The sequence below is a fragment of the Schistocerca gregaria genome, chromosome 3 (assembly GCF_023897955.1).
Source record: "Schistocerca gregaria isolate iqSchGreg1 chromosome 3, iqSchGreg1.2, whole genome shotgun sequence".
Taxonomy (NCBI): domain Eukaryota; kingdom Metazoa; phylum Arthropoda; class Insecta; order Orthoptera; family Acrididae; genus Schistocerca; species Schistocerca gregaria.
This window is the reverse complement of record NC_064922.1, coordinates 547586676-547610266: the sequence shown is the minus strand read 5'-3', so window position 1 is coordinate 547610266 and position 23591 is coordinate 547586676. Positions and strand designations below refer to the sequence as shown.

Below are 23591 nucleotides of genomic sequence, written 5' to 3'. Positions count from 1 at the left end.
CTGGTTAGGTGAATACAGGGTTATAAATACAAAATCAAATAGAAGTAACACAGGAGTCGGTTTAATAATGAATAGGAAAATAGGAATGCGGGTAAGCTACTACAAAAAGCATAGTGAATGCATTATTGTGGCCAATATAGATACAAAGCCCATGCTTATCCCAATAGTACAAGTTTACATGCCAACTAGCTCTTCAGATGATGAAGAAATTGAAGAAATGTATGAAGAAATAAAAGAAATTATTCAGATAGTGAAGGGAGACGAAAATTTAATAGTCATGGGTGACTGGAATTCATCAGTAGGAAAAGGGAGAGAAGGAAACGTAGTAGGTGAATATGGATTGGGGTAAGAAATGAAAGAGTAAGCCGCCTGGTAGAATTTTGCACAGGGCACAACTTAATCATAGCTAATACTTGGTTCAAGAATCATAAAAGAAGCTTGTATACATGGAAGAAGCCTGGGGATACTGACAGGTTTCAGATAGATTATATAATGGTAAGACAGAGATTTAGGAACCAGGTTTTAAATTGCAAGACATTTCCAGGAGCAGATGTGGACTCTGACCACAATCTATTGGTTATGAACTGTGGATTGAAACTGAAGAAACTACCAAAAGGTGGCAATTTAAGGAGATGGGACCTGGATAAACTGACTAAACCAGAGGTTGTACAGAGTTTCAGGGAGAGCATAAGGGAACAATTGACAAGAGTGGGGGAGAGAAATACCCTGGAAGAAGAATGGGTAGCTTTGAGGGATGAAATAATGAAGGCAGCAGAGGGTCAAGTAGGTAAAAAGAAGAGGGCTAGTTGAAATCCTTGGGTAACAGAAGAAATATTGAATTTAATTGATGAAACCAGAAAATATAAAAATGCTGTAAATTAACTCACGAGGGGTAAGATAGATACTGCCTACAGGAAAATTAAAGAGACCTTTGGAGAAAAGAGAACCGCTTGTATGAATATCAAGAGCTCAGATGGAAACCTAGTTCTAAGCAAAGAAGGGAAAGCAGAAAAGTGGAAGGAATATATGGAGGGTCTATACGGGGGCGATGTACTTCAGGACAATGTTATGGAAATGGAAGAGGATGTAGATGAAGATGAAATGGGAGATACGATACTGCGTGAAGAGTCTGACAGAGCACTGATAGACCTGAGTCGAAACAAGGCCCCGAGAGTAGACAACATTCCATTAGAACTACTGACAGCCTGGGGAGAGCCAGTCCTGACAAAACTGACCCTATGACTTATCTTAGAAGCTAGATTAAGGAAAGGCAAACCTACTTTTCTAGCATTTATAGACTTAGAGAAAGCTTTTGACAATGTTGAATGGAATACTATCTTTCAAATTCTGAAGGTGGCGGGGGTAAAATACAGGGAGCGAAAAGCTATTTACAATTTGTACAGAAACCAGATGGCAGTTATAAGAGTCGGAGGACATGAAAGGGAAGCAGTGGTTGGGAAGGGAGTGAGACAAGGTTGTAGCCTCTCCCGAATGTTATTCAATTTCTATATTGATCAAACACTGAAGGAAACAAAAGAAAAATTCGAAGTAGGTATTAAAATCCATGGAGAAGAAATAAAAAGTTTGAAGTTCACCAATGACATTGTATTTCTGTTAGAGACAGCAAAGGACTTGGAAGAGCAGTTGAACAGAATGGATAGTGTCTTGAAAGGAGGATATAAGATGAACATCAACAAAAGTGAAATGGTAATAATGGAATGTAGTCAAATTAAGTCGGGTGATGCTGAGGGAATTAGATTAGGAAATGAGACACTTAAAGTAGTAAATAAGTTTTGCTATTTGGGGAGCAAAATAATAGATGATGGTCGAAGTAGAGAGGATATAAAATGTAGACTGGCAATGGCAAGGAAAGCATTTCTCAAGAAGAGAAATTTGTTAACACCGAGTATAGATTTTATGTGTCAGGAAGTCGTTTCTGAAAGTATTTGTATGGAGCATAGCCATGTGTGGAAGCAAAACATGGATAATAAATAGTTTGGACAAGAAGAGAATAGAAGCTTTCGAAATGTGGTGCTACAGAAGAATGCTGAAGATTAGATGGGTAGATCACATAATTAATGAGGAAGTATTGAATACGATTGGGAGAAGAGAAGTTTGTGGCACAACTTGACTAGAAGAAGGGATTGGTTGGTAGGACATGTTCTGAGGCACCTAGGGATCACCAATTTAGTATTGGAGGGCAGTGTGGAGGGTAAAAATTGTAGAGGGAGACCAAGAGATGAATACACTAAACAGATTCGGATGGATGTAGGTTGCAGTAGGTACTGGGAGATGAAGAAGCTTGCACAGGATAGAGCAGCATGGAGAACTGTATCAAACCAGTCTTTGGACTGAAGACCACAACAACGACAACAACATGGTGGTCATTCAAAATTTCTACCTCAATGGCTCCGACATTCTGTGGGGTTGCAGCTGTTACCAGCCGCCCGGAATGCAGCAAATCACTAAGGTGCACACTGCCCTCATGAAAGAATGCACACCACCTGGATGCATTGCTACAGTCCATACAGTCATCCACATATACGCCAAGCATGCCCCTGCAAATTCCACTCACTTTCTGCCCTTTGCACTATGTTCTTTGCTTTGTTAGAGCTGCACATGAAAACAAAATCCCTTCTGCAGCACAAACTTGAAACTATATTGTCATGACATTTTATGATTCCAGCTGCAATACCAGGATTGAAAAAAGTTATTGTGTATTACTTTCCAATCCTCCCTTGTATATATCTTAAGATCTGAGGAAATCTTTTTGTTGTCCTGCAGTTTTTCAAGTTTCACTGAGACTGTCTTGAGCTTTACTATGTGATAGCAATGATTCAAAATGCCAATATCTCTTGTAAATACTTTACAGTTTTCCCTGTCAGAGTCTGTCAGTACATGGTTTAAAATAGAAGTTAAGCTTTTTTAAATCCTTATAGCAGTGTTTACCATTTGATTCTGCATATGATAGTCCACAAGTACATGTAAACTTGAACTTCCTACTCAGGCATTGTAGGTCTGTGATCCATGATGCACAACTGTCTGATATCACCAAATGATATTGAAAGAACTGTAAATGAGTGGTTTTGAAGCAAAATGTTCACTTAAAAGTTAGTAAATATTGATGAGGTGCATCGCTAATGGCTGAAATCAAGGGACCAGTTTTTGTACAAGATAATAGATTGATTTGTAGGCAGTAGAAAGGTTTGCTGTCACTTAGGGCACTTAATATCACTTGCCTGGAAATGAAGTGCTAAATGGTTTCCTTACATCTCCCAGTCCTCTTGAATTTCATTGAATGGTTGGAAATCTGGGATTTCCAGAAATGAATGTATGTGTACTGGACCAATCAGCTTATATATGATGTCATGCTGCTGCTCTAGCAGTTGTTTCCAGAGAGTGAAAAAGTAATTGCCGACTGTGGTGCTGTAAAATGGCCTAACAGGTCCTACTCCAGCAAAGGCTGGGTTGCAGTTGCAAAAAACTCTTGATCCTCTCACTACTGTTGTAAGTCTGCTTCTTCAGCAACAGAGATTTTATGCAGTAAATTATTTGCAGTAAATCACGGAAAGTAATAGATTCAGACTGCTCAATCTGTTGATTGAGTAGTGAGGGAAGACAGTATTGTTTAGACAGACAGGCAAGTCTATGTGCTAGCCACCAGTGACTGGTAACAACAAAATCCAGATCATATTCTAGGGCAGAGTCATTGTCAGTAGGTACACTGGAGAGCTAGCTGTGAACATTGGCTGGTCATGATTAGCGAGGCTATGCCAGTCTACTGCAGCCCTTAAATCTCCTATGGATGTTTGACATGTGACCTGGTGTCAGGAGATGTATCCTTTGATGCTGCATCTAGAAACCTCACTGGAAAATGCATAATTAGATTGTTTGATCATTAATATGCTTGGTGGAACTACTAGAATGATCATGTCATTTTTCTTATTCAATACTGTTTTATGAATACACATTAAAAGTTGAAGGGCAGTACTGTTCCAGAAATACTACCTAACTTGGCCTGGTAACTGATAATCAAGTCATTTTTCATCTTAGATCAATGGCTTCTTTTACCCACTACATCTCTGTACAATACATGTGCAAATAGCTGATGGTAAATAATGTGTCTTGTACATTGTTGGTTGTTGGCGTCACTGTAAAGGAAAACAAAGGTTGAACTTTAATGTCCATTGATATTAAGTTTTCTGATGGTTTATCATCAACTCAGGTGGTCTTCTGTTTTTATTTGGGCAGGTGGGGGTGGGCGGGGGGGTGAATGGACAATGGGATCCATTAAAGCCTGTTAATATAACATGCTAACATTTTCCTGAAATGATTTAGAGAAAGAACCATAAACTCATATGATTTGTTCCACCCATCTTAGTTCCAGTACCTTGTTCTCTGCTCTGCCTTATAGCTAATAGACAGATATTGATAAAATGGTCCCTCATACCTCTTTCTAAGGTCATGATTGTGACCATTTGCTGTTGCCAAGTGGAAGCAAAAAACTGGAAACAGCTCTTGAGATTTGTACTTCCTCTCCAAATCTACATGAACCAACTTAAAACTCAAAGCATCTTCATTGCCTGTGAGAATAATACTTCTTGTGCTCCTGAAGGTGGAAAGCACAGTACTGAAAATGTTATGTGAAATGGTTACTCTTTATGAAATGGTGATTCTTCTTGTGAGAAGTCGATTGCTGCAAATATATAAGCTTGATAATTTTGGAATGCCAACAAGATATTTATTGCAAGTTAACACACCTAAGCATTGTCTTTTTATTTAACTGCACATACTCATCTATAGTAGCTTCTACCAAAAGAATTTGGTATCATTACAACATAATAAGTGTCACTAATTATCACATGTGGTGTGGAAAAGTGATACTTGTGTGTTCTCTGATAGTAGCATGACAGATCTTATCCAGAAGATTAAACCAATATAGCTTTGTGTAATCATGATTTGGTAATGCTCACTACATATATATTTGGACAGCAGTAAAACATCACTGTTAAAAAAAATAACATCATCTATTTTCACTTAGTTGTATTATTTGTTCTATTAAGTAAGTAACAGAATTCACATACAAATAATTTATGTACTCCGATACTGTCTAGTTATAACATTGCAGGACTTTCTCACAAGAATTTTCCCACCCTGTGACCTGACAGGTATTCCATTGTCCTTAACTTTGGGAATAGACATCAATGCTGTGGAAGTAAGACCTGAGTGCATGTAGTAGGTGTTAAGAATTCATTGCTGAAACACATTTTTTTAAAGAAAAGTGAATAGAAAATTTCTGTGACAAGAAACATAACAAAGGAAACTATTTTTTCATTTACATGAGGAAATAGATATCTTTTAGGGAAAAGTCTTGACTGTAAGGTGATTGTTCAAAACTGTTCCATTTGTACTGACACAGTAATTCTTGCATTCACCAGGAAGAATGTGGTAAGCATAGTCATGCAAAAACATGACACCATTAGTCATAACTACACATCACTTGTGTTGAGTGGCTCTTTTCAGTTTCCTTAATGTCTCCCAATAGGTTCAAGAATTGATTGTCCTTCCATGTTCCATGAAATTTTTGAACGAGGTTCCTTTAGTGTTCCAGTAATGGTAGCTATCATCATAATCATCATTGTCATCAGTAAGTTTACAGCCGCTGGCCAGATCCCTTTTGCATATTAGCCTCCCCATTTTCCACTAACTTTCCACCACATCTCTGCTACCATTCCATTATTTTTCTCCAAGTTTCCTCTACCCCTTTCTTACAACTACCCCTTGCATCACCCCCTTGGTCTTTTGTCTTGATGTCCTAATTTGTGCACCTTCCTTGGTATTCTATCACAGGTCATAGACTTTTGTGACTGGAATTCATTTCAATTGCAGTATTCTTGCTGTGTGACTGTCATAGCATGATAGAGCTTCTGATGTTCTTGCTATTATTGCAGGCAGCCTTAGCCAAGGTGCCGAATCCACAGTTCTCAACTACTTGTCAAGCAGCTTGACATTTAATATTAGTACTTGCTATGTAACTATCTGAAATTTTCTGAGTCTTGATAATAATCACATGATGTCTAAAAGTAATTAGTATGGTGTATTTCTAATTGTGTTTTAAATTAATCACGATTCCCAGTTTCTTGCCTTATGTTAGATAGGAGCTTGTTGAATACCTTTGCAACAGAGAATATAACCCCACCTGAAATCTAGACAATAGGGCAAAGACTACATGAAAATTATTTTATGCTTGTATTATGATTGTACGGATCACAACACAGCTGAAAGTTATTTTTACTATTTGAAACAATAGACATTAAAGAGTACATGTACTGGAAAGCAAGAGCAAAACTTCGAAGATCATGAATCTGCAAGATGAGCAGTATTATTGCACACCTCTACTGAATAAATACTTTATTCACCTTTATTCACCACAGTTGACATATTCATCCTGAGAGACTCAGCAGTCATGTTGATGTATAGAGCAATTCTTGATTATTCTTCAGTCTCAGTTGCACATTTTTAATTACCTGACAAGTTTTGATCACTAGGGATCATCTTCAGATCAAAAAGAGAGTAAAACTAAACATGGACCCTCTAATATTTTACAATAAGTAGAAAAGAGTTGAACATAAATGTAAAATTTAGGAAAGTAGTTGTGTCAGCAGTCTCTCCTGACTGTTCAGAACCTCATGTCAGAGTACTGTGTTTGTTAACTGTGGTCAGTGTTTTAAATAGGTATCTGGTGGTGGCAGGAGATAGGGGAGGGGGAAAGGGGGAAAGAGGGGAGGAAGGGTGAGAATTGAGTATGGCTGTTTGGGAGTAGGGGAAAGGAAGCAGGGAGGGAGAGTGGTAAGAATCTCATGAGCTTAATGAGAGGGACCATGTTAGAATTATAAGAAATTATAACTATGTAAAAATTCTCATTAAAATATTGATGGTGTAGAAGTATGGATGTGTAAAGTGTAAACCACAAAAATATTGTGAAATTTTAAAATAGAATGAAGGGAATCAAGAGTTGTGAAATAAGGTATGGAGAGAACTAGCTATAGAAATGTTATGGGTTAAACAAGGGAAGGTTTTCTACTGAAATTGCAAAAAATCTGTTAAATATTAAAAGTGTGTACCATAGAAGGTGTAAAACAGTAATAGAGTGGGCAACACAAGCTAAACAATGTCAAAGTTAGTGAAAGGAGGGCTATGCGTGAAGCGTTCAGTGAATTCGAAAGTAAAATTCTATGTACTGACTTGACAGAAAATCCTAGGAAGTTCTGGTCTTACATTAAATCAGTAACTTCATCGAAACAGCATATCCAGACACTCTGGGATGATGATGGCATTGAAACAGAGGATGACACATGTAAAGCTGAAATACTGAACACCTTTTTCAGAAGCTGTTTCACAGGGGAAGATTGCACTGCAGTTTCTTCTCTAAGTTGTCACACGAACAAAAAAATGACTGACATTGAAATAAGTGTCCAATGAATAGAGAAGCAACTGAAATCACTCAACAGAGGAAAGTCCACTGGAACTGACGGGATAACAGTTCAATTATATACAGAGTACGCGACAGAACTTGCCCCCCTTCTAACAGCTGTGTACCCCAAGTCTCTAGAGGAAGGGAAGGTTCCAAATGATTGGAAAAGGGCACAGGTAGTCCCAGTTTTCAAGACGGGTCATCAAGCAGATATGCAAGACTATAGGTCTGTATCTCTGACGTCGAACTGTTGTAGAATTTTAGAACATGTATTTTGCTCGAGTATATGTCGTTTTTGGAAACCCAGAATCTACTCTGTAGGAATCAACATGGATTCTGGAAACAGCGATCGTCTGAGACCCAACTCACTTTATTTCTTCATGAGACCCAGAAAATATTAGATACAGGCTCCCAGGTAGATGCCATTTTCCTTGACTTCCGGAAGGCTTTCGATACAGTTCCGCACTGTCGCCTGATAAACAAAGTCAGACCAGCTGTGTGGCTGGATTGAAGAGTTCTTAGCAAACAGAACATAGCATGTTGATCTCAATGGAGAGTTGTCTACAGATTTTAAAGTAACCTCTGGCATGGCACAGGGGAGTGTTATGGGACCATTGCTTTTCACAATACATATAAATGACCTATTAGATAGTGTCAGAAGTACCATGTGGCTTTTCGTGGATGATGCTGTAGTATACAGAGAAGTTGCAGCATTAGAGGATTGCAGCAAAATGCAGGAACATCTGCAGTGGATAGGCACTTGGTGCAGGGAGTGGCAACTGATCCTTAACATAGACAAATGTAATGTATTGCGAATACATAGAAAGAAGGATCCTTTATTGTTTGGTCATATGATAGCAGAAAAAACACTGATAGCAGTTACTTCTGTAAAATGTCTGGGAGTATGCGTACAGAACAATTTGAAGTGGAATGATCATATAAAATTAATTGTTGGTAAGGTGGGTGCCAGATTCATTGGGAGAGTCCTTAGAAAATGTAGTCCATCAACAAAGAAGGTGGCTTACAAAACACTCGATATCGACCTATACTTGAGTACTGCTCATCAGTGTGGCATCTGTACCAGGTCAGGTTGACAGAGGAGATAGAGAGAGTCTAGAGAAGAGCAGCACATTTCATCACAAGGTTATTTGGTAAGCGTGATAGCGTTACGGGGATGTTTGGCAAACTCAAGTGGAAGACTCTGCAAGAGAGGCGCTCTGAATCGCGGTGTAGCTTGCTGTCCAAGTTTTGAGAGAGTGTGTTTCTGGATGAGGTATCGAATATATTGCTTCCCCCTACTTATACCTTCCAACAAGATCACGAATGTATAATTAGAGAGATTTGAGCACGCACGGAGGCTTTCCGACAGTCGTTCTTCCCGCGAACAATACGCAACTGGAACAGGAAAGAGAGGAAGTGACAGTGGCACGTATGGTGCCCTCCGCCACACTCCGTAGGATGGCTTGTGGCGTATAAATGTAGATGTAGATGAAACAAAACCCCATGGTCAGGCCCTGAAGACAATGCAATTGTCGATTGACCACTATGTCATCCTCAGCCATTCATCATTGGTTGTGGTATGGAGGAGCATGGGGTCAGCACACCATACTCCTGGCCATTTTTGGTGTTCAGACTTAGAGCCACTATGCTAATTCAAGTAGCTCCTCAATTGGCATGATTAGGCTGTGTGCATCGTGGTCCAGTCCTCCCATCAAGGAAAAAAAATCCGTGGCCTTAGAATATATAACTTTTAACAATTTTTTAAGAGTGCATATGTGTTCCTGGTGACCATAGATGCCTGTATAAAATATTAAGAGGAAGAAGGGGGTGGTGGTGGGGTAAGGGAATTGGGGGGAGGGGAGGGGCGGGGAGGGGAGAGGAGGGGAAGGGCGTGGGGTGGGTGAGGGTAGGATGAAATGGCAAAGGCCAAGAGGAAGAAAGGGGGGAAAAAGATCACCAAGTCTGTGGTTGTGCCCGCAGCACATCATCTGCACATACACGAGGCCTCCATGGGCTGCCCGTTTACTTTCACAATATCAGTACTTCACAGTATGCATCAAATTGCTTTTACTGAGACAGTCAAAATTTGTCAAGATGCTTTTGTGCCTTGATTCCATTTGTCAGTTCTGGGTTGATGGAAAAGGTGCTTGATCTATTGCATAATTTCAACCTCTTCTCAGGTGTTTAATACATGGCCTTCGTTTTTCTTATGTAAAATTTTTAAGTCACTGGGGAGATAAGTGACAGAATGCCTCTGCTCATGAAAGCGGGTATCCAAGGCAAATTTAGATCTGAAAATCCTAAGGTGTTCTTTGAACCTGGTACCAAAGCCTCTACCAATTTGTCCAATGTACCAAGAGGACAATCACTGCAAGTGTTTCATTACACCCCCGTTGCATTGTACGCATCATTCTTAGAGCTCTGATGCCTTTCCTGTACTGATTCTTTGTATGAAATTACCAGGAATTAAAAAAGCTGGTTCAGCCACTACAAAATCATTGAACAATCTTTTGTATTGTGTATAGTATCATTCATTGCTTTTTAAAAATTATCATATCAGTGAGTATTTTAGGATGTGTACTCTTTCATTACTCATGATTTTCATAATTTCAAACTATTTTGACTAATTTTACAGTTATATTTATAATGACTGCAACTAATACTGTAACAACAGCATATATTCTACTACAATAACAGACAATACAACTATTGCAAGTGTAAAAAGTCCCTATTATTACTACCCACCACATTAATTTTTCTACAAAAACTATTACTAGCCAAAATTATGTTGCTAATGTTAACACTAATGCTGGTACATTTATTGCAGTTACTTATGATAATGTTAAAGCCACTGATCCTTGGAGAACAGTTAAATAGCATATTTCCCTGTGTAGATATCACCTTAGTATGTGGTTTTCAGTGCCACAAAACTAATTGTGATCTGATAATAAAAAGATTAAATATCACTGAATTGGCTTCTTAATCCCCAAGACATTGCGACTTAGTCTTACACTTGCCCAGATAGGAGTAAAGTATACAGTCATAAAAATAATTAACGACCTGCCGTGTGAATATCAGGTGTTGGCAGATAATGAACATGTAAAAATAAATTGAAATCATTATGTCTGAACACCTCTTCTACTTCACAACTGCAATTTCTGATTAGGTAGTATGTATGTGGATGAGTTATGTATATCAAATTTTGTCTTGGAGTTAAGATTTAAAAATCTGATTATGTAAATGGCCAGCATGTGGCCATATTTTCATGGAGAAAATATATCTTATTTATAAACCTACTGATGCATTTCAAATCAACATGAGTTGTCATGAATATGATCCAAATAACATGCAAAAAACTGAACTAAACAATTTACATTGTCTCCATCTCCAACTGCTATGACACGGTCAACACTTAACATCTGACCTTATTTCAGCCAGCAGCAGTATACCAGACTCTTTGCTTACACAGCTTCCAGCTGTGTTTCCCTCTGGCTGGTCATGGTGTGCAAGGCTTCCATCAATAGCACACTTGTATGACCAGTTTACTACTCCTATTTTAATCAAGTTGCTCTTAATGATGCACTCTTTGTTTTTAGCCATGTGGTTACATTCTCCACCTATTATCATCTGATTTCCTTTACTAAAATCCCTGTAAAATTGTCTTAAGTCCTTTGTCACCTGGATATTATTGACACTTGGTTTCACAATACTTGGGGACTAATAACCTGATTCTAATTTGTGCTGTAGCATCTGGCGTACATTTCTCCTATGTCTACTACCTATCAGCAAGACTCTTCTTTACTGTTCTTTGTTTTATTCCCATGAACCTACTGCACCTTGTATAATGTTACTGCAGATCTTTCTGCAGAATTGAATACATTTCTCCCCATCCTTGTTGCCTTTTCCAGTTTCCCTTCATTAATCTATCCAAGTCACGTTACATGAAATCTAGTTCAGCATGAAGAGCACAAAACTTTCCTTCATAGTATGTAAATATCTTATCTCTGAAATAACTCTGTGACTAAAATGGTACTGAAACAGAGGATGACAGACTAAAGGCCGAAATACTAAATGTCTTTTTCCAAAGCTGTTTCACAGAGGAAGACTGCACTGTAGTTCCTTCTCTAGATTGTTGCACAGATGACAAATTGGTAGATATCAAAATAGACGACAGAGGGATAGAGAAACAATTAAAATCACTCAAAAGAGGAAAAGCTGCTGGACCTGATGGGATACCAGTTCGATTTTACACAGAGTACGCGAAGGAACTTGCCCTCTTCTTGCAGTGGTGTACCGTAAGTCTCTAGAAGAGCGTAGCGTTCCAAAGGATTGGAAAAGGGTACAGGTCATCTTCATTTTCAAGAAGGGACGTCGAACAGATGTACAGAACTATAGACCTATATCTCTAACATTGATCAGTTGTAGAATTTTGGAACACGTATTATGTTAGAGTATAATGACTTTTATGATGACTAGAAATCTACTCTGTAGGAATCAGCATGGGTTTCAAAAACGATGGTCGTGTGGAACCCAGCTCGCGCTATTTGTCCACGAGACTCAGAGGGCCATAGACATGGGTTCACAGGTAGATGCCGTGTTTCTTGACTTCCGCAAAGCATTCGATACAGTTCCCCACAGTTGTTTAATGAACAAAGTAAGAGCATATGGACTATCAGACCAATTGTGTGATTGGATTGAGGAGTTCCTAGATAACAGAATGCAGCATGTCATTCTCAATGGAGAGAAGTCTTCCAAAGTAAGAGTGATTTCAGGTGTGCCGCAGGGGAGTGTCATAGGACCGTTGCTATTCACAATATACATAAATGACCTGGTGGATGACATCGGAAGTTCACTGAGGCTTTTTGCAGATGATGCTGTGGTGTATCGAGAGGTTGTAACAATGGAAAATTGTACTGAAATGCAGGAGGATCTGCAGCGAATTGACGCATGGTGCAGGGAATGGCAATTGAATCTCAATGTAAACAAGTGTAATGTGCTGCAAATACATAGAAAGATAGATCCCTTATCATTTAACTACAAAATAGCAGGTCAGCAACTGGAAGCAGTTAATTCCATAAATTATCTGGGGGTACGCATTAGGAGTGATTTAAAATGGAATGATCATATAAAGTTGATCGTCGGTAAAGCAGATGCCAGACTGAGATTCATTGGAAGAATCCTAAGGAAATGCAATCCGAAAACAAAGGAAGTAGGTTACAGTACGCTTGTTCGCCCACTGCTTGAATACTGCTCAGCAGTGTGGGATCCGTACCAGATAGGGTTGATAGAAGAGATAGAGAAGATCCAACGGAGAGCAGCGCGCTTCGTTACAGGATTATTTAGTAATCGTGAAAGCATTACGGAGATGATAGATAAACTCCAGTGGAAGATTCTGCAGGAGAGTCGCACAGTAGCTCGGTATGGGCTTTTGTTAAAGTTTCGAGAACATACCTTCACCGAAGAGTCAAGCAGTATATTGCTCCCTCCTACGTACATCTCGCGAAGAGACCATGAGGATAAAATCAGTGAGATTAGAGCCCACACAGAAGCATACCAACAATCCTTTCCGCGAACAATACGAGACTGGAATAGAAAGGAGAACCGATAGAGGTACTCAGGGTACCCTCCGCCACACACCGTCAGGTGGCTTGCGGAGTATGGATGTAGATGTAGATGTAGAACATAAAAATGTGATATTGTGAAGCCTATTGAGTTGTAATAACCATTATTGATTCCCACAGTCTGCGCACTACCACTATTTGTAATATAAATGAAATAGCACCCAACTTTAGGTGAGAATAAGAAATTAAATCTGAGTCACACTCAAGTCCATTCTCAGGACCTGAGCTGGGGAAGGGGGTCATGTTAGTTTCACAGTGAATGACAAAGTAGTTTCAAGATTTCACGTCAAATGACTTTGGGTACACTTGCTACTGGTCAATATTCATTATAAATCCAGGCTGTCTTAAAGCTAATAGTGTATTTATATATCTGTCAGTATGGCAGGGCAGGAAACAAGATCAATTTGTGAAGTTATTCCCCTCTCCACCCCCCCCCCCCTCCCCCCTCTCCCGCAAGGGAAAATTGGCCCAGTGCCCTCCTCTGCTACTAAGAAAAAGAAAAAAAAAGAAAAAAAACACAATTTCACAAATGTAGACATGATAGACTCACTGTCAAGCAGTTGGAATTTTCATTGAATTCACTTATACATTACCACAAACTACTCGTATGGGCCCACTGACATTATTACACTGAGGTGACAAAAGCCATGGGATAGCAATATGCACATACACAGATGGTGGTAGTATGTTGTACACAAAACATAAAAGGGCAATGCATAGGCAGAGCAGTCATTTGGACTCGAGTGATTCAGGTGAAAAGATGTTTGACATGATTATGGCTGCAAGTTGGGAATCAACAGACTTTGAATGTGGAATGGTAGTTGGAGCTGGATGCAAGGGACATTCTATTTCAGAAATCATTAGGGAATTCAAGATTTCAAGATCCACAGTGTCAAGAATGTGCTGAGAATACCAAAGTTGAGGCATTACCTCTCACCAGGGACAATGCAGCAGTTGAGAGGCTTCACATAATGACGGAGAGCATTTGCATAGAGTTGTCAGTACTAACAGACAAGCAAAACAGTGTGAACTAACCACAGAAATCAATGTGGGACATGTGACAAATGTATCCATTAGGACAGTACGGTGAAATTTGGCATTAATGGGCTATGGCAGCACACTGCTGATGTGAGAGCCTTTGCTAACATTACAACATTGCCTGCAGCACATCTCCTGAGCTCATAATTGTGTCAGGTGGACCCTAGGTCACAGGAAAATTGTGGCCTGGTCAGGTGAGTCCTGAGTTTAGTTGGTAGAGTTTGAATGTGGCTCAGACTCCATGAAGCCACAGACCAAAACTGTCAAGGCACTGTGAAACCTGGTGGTAGTTCCATAATGGTGTGGGATGTGTTTACATGGAATGGGCTATGTCCTCTGGTCCACCTGAACTGATCATTGGCTGGAAATAGCTATGGCTACATGGAGAGCATTTGCAGCCATTCATGGACTTCATGTTCCCAGACAATGAAGGAATATTTGTGGATGGCAGTGTGTCACCTCACCAAGCCGCAGTTATTCACCATTGGTTTGAAGAACATTCTGGACAGTTCAAGCAACTTATCGGGCCACTAGGATCATCCAATATGAATCCTATTGGACATTAATTGGACTTAATTGAGAGGCCAGTTATTCCATAAAATACTACCCTGTCAACACTTTTGCAATTACAGACAGCTATAGAGGAAGCATGGCTCAATATTTCTGCAGGCGACTTTCAGTGACTTGTTGAGTCCATACCACATTGAGTTACTGCACTACGCCGGACAAGAGCAGGTTCCTGAGTAGGATTAATGTTATGAACACATAAACATCATTTATAACCTTTTTATTGCTCATGAAAACCACACATTGCATGTTGTACCACCATCTAACAAGACCTTCAGAGGTGGTGGTACAGATTGCTGTACACAGCCTTATCTCTGATACCCAGTAACACATCCTCTTGCATTGATGCATGCTTATGTTCCTCGTGGCACACTATCCACAAGTTCATCAAGGCAATTTGGTCCAGATTGCCCCACTCCTCAATGGTGATTCAGTCTAGATCCATCAGAGTAGTTGGTGGATCACGTCGTCCATAAACAGCTCTTTTCAATCTATCGTAGGCATGTTCGATAGTGTTCTTGTCTGGAGAACATGTTGCCCACTCTAGTTGAGCAATGTCAGTATCCTGAAGGAAGTCATTCACAAGATGTGCATGATGAGGGTGCGAATTATTGTTCATGAAGATTAATGCCTTGCCAATATGGTGCCAAAATGGTTGCACCATCGGTTAGAGGATGGCATTCACATATTGCACAGGGTACCTTCCATCACCACCATTGGCATATGTTTGCCATATATAATGACACCCCAAAACAGGAGGGAACATCCACCTTGCTCCATTTTTTGGACAGTGTGTTTTAGGTGTTCAGCCTGACTGGGTTGCCTCCAAACATGTCTCCGATGATTGTCTGGTTGAAGGCATATGCAACATTCATCGGTGAAGAGAATGTGATGCCAATCCTGAGTGGTCCATTTGACATGTTGGGCTCATTTGTACTGCACTGCATGGTGTCATGGTTGCAAAGATGGGCCTTGCCATAGACGTCGGGAGTGAAGTTGCACATCATGCAGCCTAATGCGCACTGTTTGAGTCATAACATGACATCCTGTGGCTGCATGAAAAGCGTCATTCAGAATGGTGGCATAGCTGTCAGGGTTCCTCTGAACCATAATCTGTAGGTAGCAGTCATCCACTGCAGTTGGGCATCCTGAGCAAGGAATGTCATTGACAGTTTCTGTCTCTCTGTATGTCATTCATGCCCAAACAACATTACTTTGGTTCACTCCAAGATGCCTCAACACTTCCCTTGTTGAGAGTCCTTCCTGACTCAAAGTAACAATGTGGATGCAATAAAACCATGGTATTGACCTTCTAGGCATGGTTGAACTACAGAAAACACAAGCCGTGTGCCTCCTTCCTGGTGGAGTGACTGGAACTGATCAGCTGTCAGATCTCCTCTGTCTAATAGGCACTGCTCATGCATGGATATTTACATCTGTCGGCAGGTTTGGTGACATCTCTGAACAGTTGAAAGGATTGTATATGTGATACAATATCCATAGACAACATCTGTCTTCAGGGGTTCTGGGAACTGGGGGATACAAAAAGTGTTTTGATGTGTGTTTATACAACCACAAAACTATATATATATATATATATATATATATATATATATATATATATATATATATATATATATATTCCAAGACTTACCAAGCGGGAAAGCGCCGGCAGACAGGCACATGAACAAAACACACAAACACACACACAGAATTACGAGCTTTCGCAACTGGCAGTTGCTTCGTCAGGAAAGAGGGAGGGAGAGGGAAAAAACCCACATCCTTTCATTTTTCCCTCTCCCTCCCTCTTTCCTGACGAAGCAACTGCCAGTTGCGAAAGCTCGTAATTCTGTGTGTGTGTTTGTGTGTTTTGTTCATGTGCCTGTCTGCCGGCGCTTTCCCGCTTGGTAAGTCTTGGAATCTTTGTTTTTAATATATTTTTCCCATGTGGAAGTTTCTTTCTGTTATATATATATATATATATATATATATATATATATATATATATATTGTCATCATGTTTGTGGAACTGTGCACCATTTTGTCTTGCACATCCTTGATTTCTCCAAATTAAACTCATTTTAACAACAAAAATTACTTACAAAAATGTACAAAAAAGAAAAAAAATGCATCTTTATGGCTTTATGTCACTATAGAAGGAAGGTATAAAGCCAGATATGACACAACCATTTTTACCATGACTGAACTTGGATCATTACAGTGTGCAGTTTGACTGAAAAATATTATTGCTGGACAACTCAAATTTTGTACATACTTCACCAAAGTTTGGTCCACCCAGTTCACTGGAAGTTCTTTTTTATTTCATGAACTGCTGTTTGAAGGTAAGTATCCATCAACTTATTTACAGCAATTTTTAGGAGCTACCATACAAAGCAACTTCTAACACAAGGGCTATTGGTTATACCATGAAGATATGGTGGTAAGATTTCTTGTCAAAATAACAAAGGGCACTTTAATTTCTTGTCCAGCTTATGGAGCATCTCGATGCAGGTTCTGCAACTGTGATATTGGTTTTGAATAAAATGGCAGCACCAGTTGCACTTTTCTTTTTATTGTAGGAAGCATGACTGGTTTCAGATTCCCAAGGTCTTGTAGGCATCACAGAATGACTCCAAAGAATACTTCATCAATACAGTTGTGCTAATTGGGTGTGATAATTTGGTAACCAAGCAGGTGTGTGAAATCTTATATTAGTATGCTGGAATTGGGTGTGATAATTTGGTAACCAAGCAGGTGTGTGAAATCTTATATTAGTATGCTGGAATTTTTCTGTTGTGGCACCTCTTGAGAAACATTTATGGTTCACTTCACTTAGCTGATATACCCTCTGAGTGTTGCAAGTTCACAATACAAATTAATGACAATGTTGTCATTCCCAGTTTCTTCTGATAATTTTCTTCAACATGTGGAGTTCCTATGGCAAGAAAACATGGATTGTAGGTAAGTCTGAAAGGTTGGCAGGTGAAATTGTACATATTGCTTTTCAGTGCTGAGGTATAGCTGTTTAGCAAATGTGTAACCACTGTTTACTAAATGAGACGTCTCGAAGTCTTTGTCCTTCCTGAGTAGGATTAATGTTATGAACACATGACTAATGTTTGCAGCTAATGTTGGCGTATATGGACAGAATCCCAGTAACTGTGAAAGAACATCAGGAAGTAGATTAAACCTCTATTTCTATTGTCAGTCAGTAAGTGCACATTATTCACATGTGATGAATCATTGAATACAGTCTTTCTGTTACTGAGTTGTTGCTTTTCTTCCTTCTCTGCAATGTGTAATGGGTAAAATATTTCACTTTATGTATTTTCAAGAATGGTAACCACCATGTGTTCCTTCTTAATGTGATCTGTCATTTGCCTTTTATAGACAAAACTGCACTCGTTAATTTATTTTTTGTAGTGAAAAAAATCCTTATAATACTCTATGAAAATATTTAGACAATATGACATTTGGTCTTCTCGGAGATGAAACCATGCTTCTAGATACAGGAGAAGGCTGAGAAATCTCACAGTAAGGTAAAATTTTTGGGTTCAAATACTCTTATTTGGTCATCTGTGATGTCCTACATTTCCAGATTCCAGTAACATCTTGGAGTGTTGTACGATGATACTTGTATATACAGACTAATATGATTTCATGGTACCTGACTTGCTCCTGTGATGTCCTACATTTCCAGATTCCAGTAACATCTTGGAGTGTTGTATGATGATACTTCTATATACAGACTAATATGATTTCATGGTACCTGACTTGCTCCTGCTAAGAATCCAGTCTCATGGGAAGCATTTGTGTGACGGATGACATAACTGAAATCAATAAGTGCTTACTATATTGTGATAAGAATATCAATAGGAATGTCTTCAACATCGCTGTTTGGATTCATTACTGAAGCTGAGCTTGACACATTAAAGGCACTCAACATTAGATGCAGTGTTCTATATTATTTAAACTCAGCTCATCAGTAAAGAACTTGAAACTCAAACTAGATCAATTGCCACAATCTAGATCACAGTGCCTCTCAGATTTATGATCCAAACTTGCAAGTAAATCAAATTTGCTGGAATTGTAACAGTCATACTGACAGAAGAGGTGGCAACTTGCTGATAAAATGGAATGAAAGGAGCTGTATTGTTAAAGAGGAGACTTTACTTGCATCTTGAACATTAGACATTGCTCTTCTTGCTGTTTTTTCTTGCATCATGACCTTGGTTCAGATATGTAAAATGATCAACTCACTTTAATATTCTGATGCATTCTTGCTTGCAGGTCACTTAACTGTAAATCCAAATCCATTAAGTGTAAGCATCTCTAGACATGCCATATGATTGTATTACATTATTTGTTCCTTTGTAGCTTCTTGGCTTCCATTGAATTTGTCTGAAGCCTTATTGTACAGAACTGAGAATAAAGTTAGAGAATAAGGTAGGAGGAGGGGAATATAAAAATTCTCTGTTATCTTCTGTGGAATAAGAGTAATTATAACTTCTTCACCCATGAAACACATGAATTTCACTTTATCTCTTTCTGATATTCTAGTACTCCTAGTTTTAATGACCTAATGATGGCACTTCCTGTAGATTTCTTTGTTTTGACATCTTTTCATAGATGTATGGTGCTTGAGTGTGGTGGTGCCCCTCCAGAAATTCACAGTTTAGTGTTTCCAGACTTTCTGACCTTAACACTGCCAGACAATCAAGGTGTCCATCTACAGTGCATTAACTGCTTCCCTATACATTTGATTAAATTTTCTTCATTTCCTCATAAAGTTTGCTATTGTAGGTATTCCATCCAGTAACAGCTCCTATTAATCTGACAGATTTTCCTCAAAGAAAACCATAGATATTTAGTGTAGGAAGTAATACATTGTTGTCATTGGACAAGTAGAATTGTTCCCAAAAACTAGGCCATCTTTCTACATTTCCCTTGTGAGGTTGAAGTTTAACAGAAGGTAGTTTGATAGAGGGCAATACAAAAGAGAGAGAGAGTGAGAGTTTGTTAATGTGTGTGTGTGTGTGTGTGTGTTTTAGTGCATTTACACAGATAATTAGTTGTGACACTGAGGTTAAGAACAAGCACTACATAGTCTGTTGTGTGGCTCATTCTATTTTATCAATATTCTCATCACATTGTAGCATTTTGGAGTGGTATTCGCTGTCATATAGGTACAAAGTTAAATTTTTATCCCACTTGTTTTTATGAGGAAAGGGAGCTCCTGGTTGCAAAAAAGTTTCAGGATTATTTCTTTGTAGCATGTAAGGTAAATTTCATGTATCATCTCCTGTTGCCCTGTCTGCTTTTGAACTCTTTCATTTATTGCATCTGAGAATTTCATGTTTTGCTTTATACTTTCCAGATCCAAAATAATATTTGTATTTCCTCTCTTCATTTTATTGGCTTCTGGATTAGGACTGTTTTTGCAGGAAGTACAGTTTTTTTTAGGTGGGTCAGTAACAATTTAGTATGAGAGATCTGTTCATTTTGTTTCAGGTATTTGGAGCTGCAGTCAAGTGGTAGGAAAGATGAAATTCGTTTACACTACACAGCTCAGTATGATGCAACCATCCATGTGGAGGTATTTCCATACAGACTGGCAGACAATATGTGGCATAAAGTGGCTCTTTCAGTATCAGGTGCTCAAGTTGAACTCCTAGTTGATTGCCAAATACTTTATCGTCGGTTAATTCAGATGCCTGATCGTAATTTTACTGCACCACAGTTATCACTATGGGTTGGTCAGAGGAACAGCAAGCATTCCTTCTTTAAGGTGTGTATTCATGATAGTTGTATCCTGAAACCAACAATTACAGTTTTGAAATGTATGAATGCAATATTCTGGATATACCTGGCAGAAGGACACATAAATCAGTTATTTTCTTATTTCGGTTGTGTTTGATCTCTGAGTGTGTGTACACTACATATACATTCCATGTAAAAGTTGCATTTCATCCATGACAGTACACCCATAGTTAAAGAAATATAAGAATGTAACTAAGACTAGAAATCAAATTAATGTAACCATGTGTTGTTCAGAAAGTTTCCTTCTCTTGGTATACATCTACTAGCTGCCCCATATTGCTTTTCTGTATAAAATTTTGAATAATCAAACTAAGTGTGTGGATAATTTTTTTACACCACAACTTTTTATAACTAATGTGGTTAAAATATTCTCTTGACTTCTCTTCAAACATTTGCTTATTCCTGTCCCTTTAGAATGGAAAACCAATGTCACAGTGAAGTACCTTTTTGCCATGCTGGTGTTTTGTTCACTTTTTGAGTTTGTCACAAAATTACTATGTTATTAATATTGTTAATATTACATACCACTTGGAGCAGAGTGATGGCAAAGACAAAAACTAACAAGCAGCTAAATCCCCATTCCCCAGTTGCAAAGACTGGGTGCAGATGAAGGAAGCTTTTTTTTATTGCAGCTGAAATGCTTGTATAATGAGCTAAATGTCAATTCTAAATTTAAATTAATGTGGGTAAAAGTAAAAATAAAAATGTCATCTGTAAGTTGTTGTTTCTATTAACCATCTCAGTCAAATGTCAATTGCTGGAACATCGAGAGAAGATTTGAACAATACGTCATTAAATTTTCGTAGTCATGGCATGGTAATAGAAGGTAACTGCAGTTGTTAGTGAGTTATTTTTTGAGTTGTGCATTGCCAGAGAAAAACATAGTACTAAATATGTTTCAATTAATTATGTTCAGAAAATAATTACTCTATTAGCTGAGACCAATAATATCTTTGATCTCATAACTATAGACAGGTTCAGACATATTAACTAAGTTTTTTAAAAGGATGGCACAAATCACCACAAGCTTGTTACTGCTTCATTGGTTATGGCTGTGTAAACATATATGATCAATTACCCAAACACAAATCCTGTGTAATGAGAAATGTTAAAGGGTGGGAAATAAGTCCATAGTTTAGTGACAGAAAGTGCAAAGAGAGATGCATTAGATATCCAAAAGAGGCCCCAAACTTGTTGACAACCAAAAGTTGAATGGGAATCAAAATGAATGTAAAGACTTCTGTGGAGGAAGCATTTGAGGAATTTTGAAGTGAAGTCTAATGGTATATGTCAGGGATCTGTACTTGGCCCACTTCTATTCAGACTCTTTGTCAGCAATATCAAAGTCTGTGAAAAGGATCAAAACTACTATATGCTTATAATGTGGCATTAGTTAATGCAGAATAAAATCTAGAAACACTGGAGAGAAGTGCATTTATGGCAACAAATAACACAGTACAGTGGCTCATATGGAGTGACATAACTATAAATCTTAAAAACAATAATATGTTCATGGTGTTCACAAATATTGAAAAGGAAAATCACATAGTTATGTTCATAAAATTCATAGATGAAACAAGATTGGAAGAAGTTACCTCTTTAAAGGTTTTGGGAATTACTGTTGACAATAAGCTCCAATGGAGACAACATTAGACAATGTCTCTTGCAAATTAAGCACCATAATATTTGTTATGGAACAGCTTGCACATTATGATAACAAAAAATCCTACATACAGTGTACCATCCACTGTTTGAACCTTACTTATGGTATGAAATTTCCATTTGGGGTAACTCCAGCAATATTATAAAAATATTTTTTTATGCAATATAAAATATTAACTTTTCCATCACTGTACATGTACAAAACAATAATTTCATTAAGAAAAGGCAATACTAGTAAAAAATAAAAATGCCCATATATGTGAGACAAGAAATAAAAGACACCTGAGAAGCTTACTTCACCGACTGAGCACTGCTGAAATAGGTCCTTGATACTCAGCTGTGCAATTTGGTAAAGCATCTTCCCAAGAGTGTACAAGACAGCATGAGCAAAAGACATACACGAAACTTCTAAAGGATTACTTAATGGAAAAATAATGTTATCATGTAGATAAATGCAGTGAAACCTCACCTAATGAGATCCTCCCATAGTGCACAATTTACATAATGAGCAAAACAAATTGCAAAAAATGACTAGCTTATTGAGCGATGTTTCGTGTAATTAGTGATGAAGTTGTTTCACATAATTAGTGATGATGATTTAGTGTGATGTCACCAGCCATTTACACGTGGGGGAGTGGGGGGTGGGGCTGGGATGGGGTGCGGTGGGGGGGGGGGGGGGAGAGGGGAGGGGGTGGACGTTTGACAATATGAACACTTGTCATTGTTGGCAGCAACATACAAACAATATTATTGGTACATACTGCAGTCTGGGTTTAATGTTCTTTCTGCTATCATTTTAGTGCAGCTTGTGGTCACACATTTTTCTAAACTTGAGTCCACAAAGTGTTTTTTGTGTGCTTGTTTTAATAACCTTTGTAGAAAAGTCCCTGAAGATAAAGCCACAAGAAGATGACCATAAGAGAAAGAAAATATCCTTTGAAATGAAACGTAAAATCATTGAAAAATGTGAATATGGTGTGAGCATTGCTGACTTAGCATGCACATACAATTGGACTACATCAACTATTTGCACTATCCTAAAGAATATGGACAAGATTAAGGAGTGGATAATACTGGACGGTTGCTTATTATATGGAGGGGGAAAAAAAAAAAAAAAAACCTGCTAGGTGGCACTATTAATGAGATCATTTGTGAGAAGGCGAGAATGGATTTTCACTGACCTCATTAAGAATACACCAGGATCATCAGTGGCCAAGCGAAGCATGGTTGGTTCGAGAAGTTCAATAGAAGAACCAGCATCCACAGTGTTGTGAGGCATAGCTAAGCAGCCAGCTCTGACACAATGGCAGCAGAGAACTTCATCAGCAACTTAAAGATGCTTATTGATTCTGAGTGTTATCTGTTACAGCAGGTTTTTAATTATGATGAGACAGGTCTATTCTGGAAAA

The 23591-nt window shown here is 38.5% G+C and overlaps 1 protein-coding gene across 5 annotated transcripts in view; it reads left to right on the top strand.

Annotated features, from left to right (window-relative positions):
• Nucleotides 1-23591, top strand: part of LOC126354025 (protein kinase C-binding protein NELL1-like) — an 871152-nt gene that overhangs the window by 576785 nt on the left and 270776 nt on the right. For all 5 annotated transcript variants that reach the window (XM_050003353.1, XM_050003352.1, XM_050003356.1 and 2 more), the window contains one exon: nucleotides 20212-20488. In XM_050003353.1, coding sequence (XP_049859310.1) covers nucleotides 20212-20488 — 277 coding nt within the window. The remainder of the gene's footprint in view (nucleotides 1-20211; nucleotides 20489-23591) is intronic.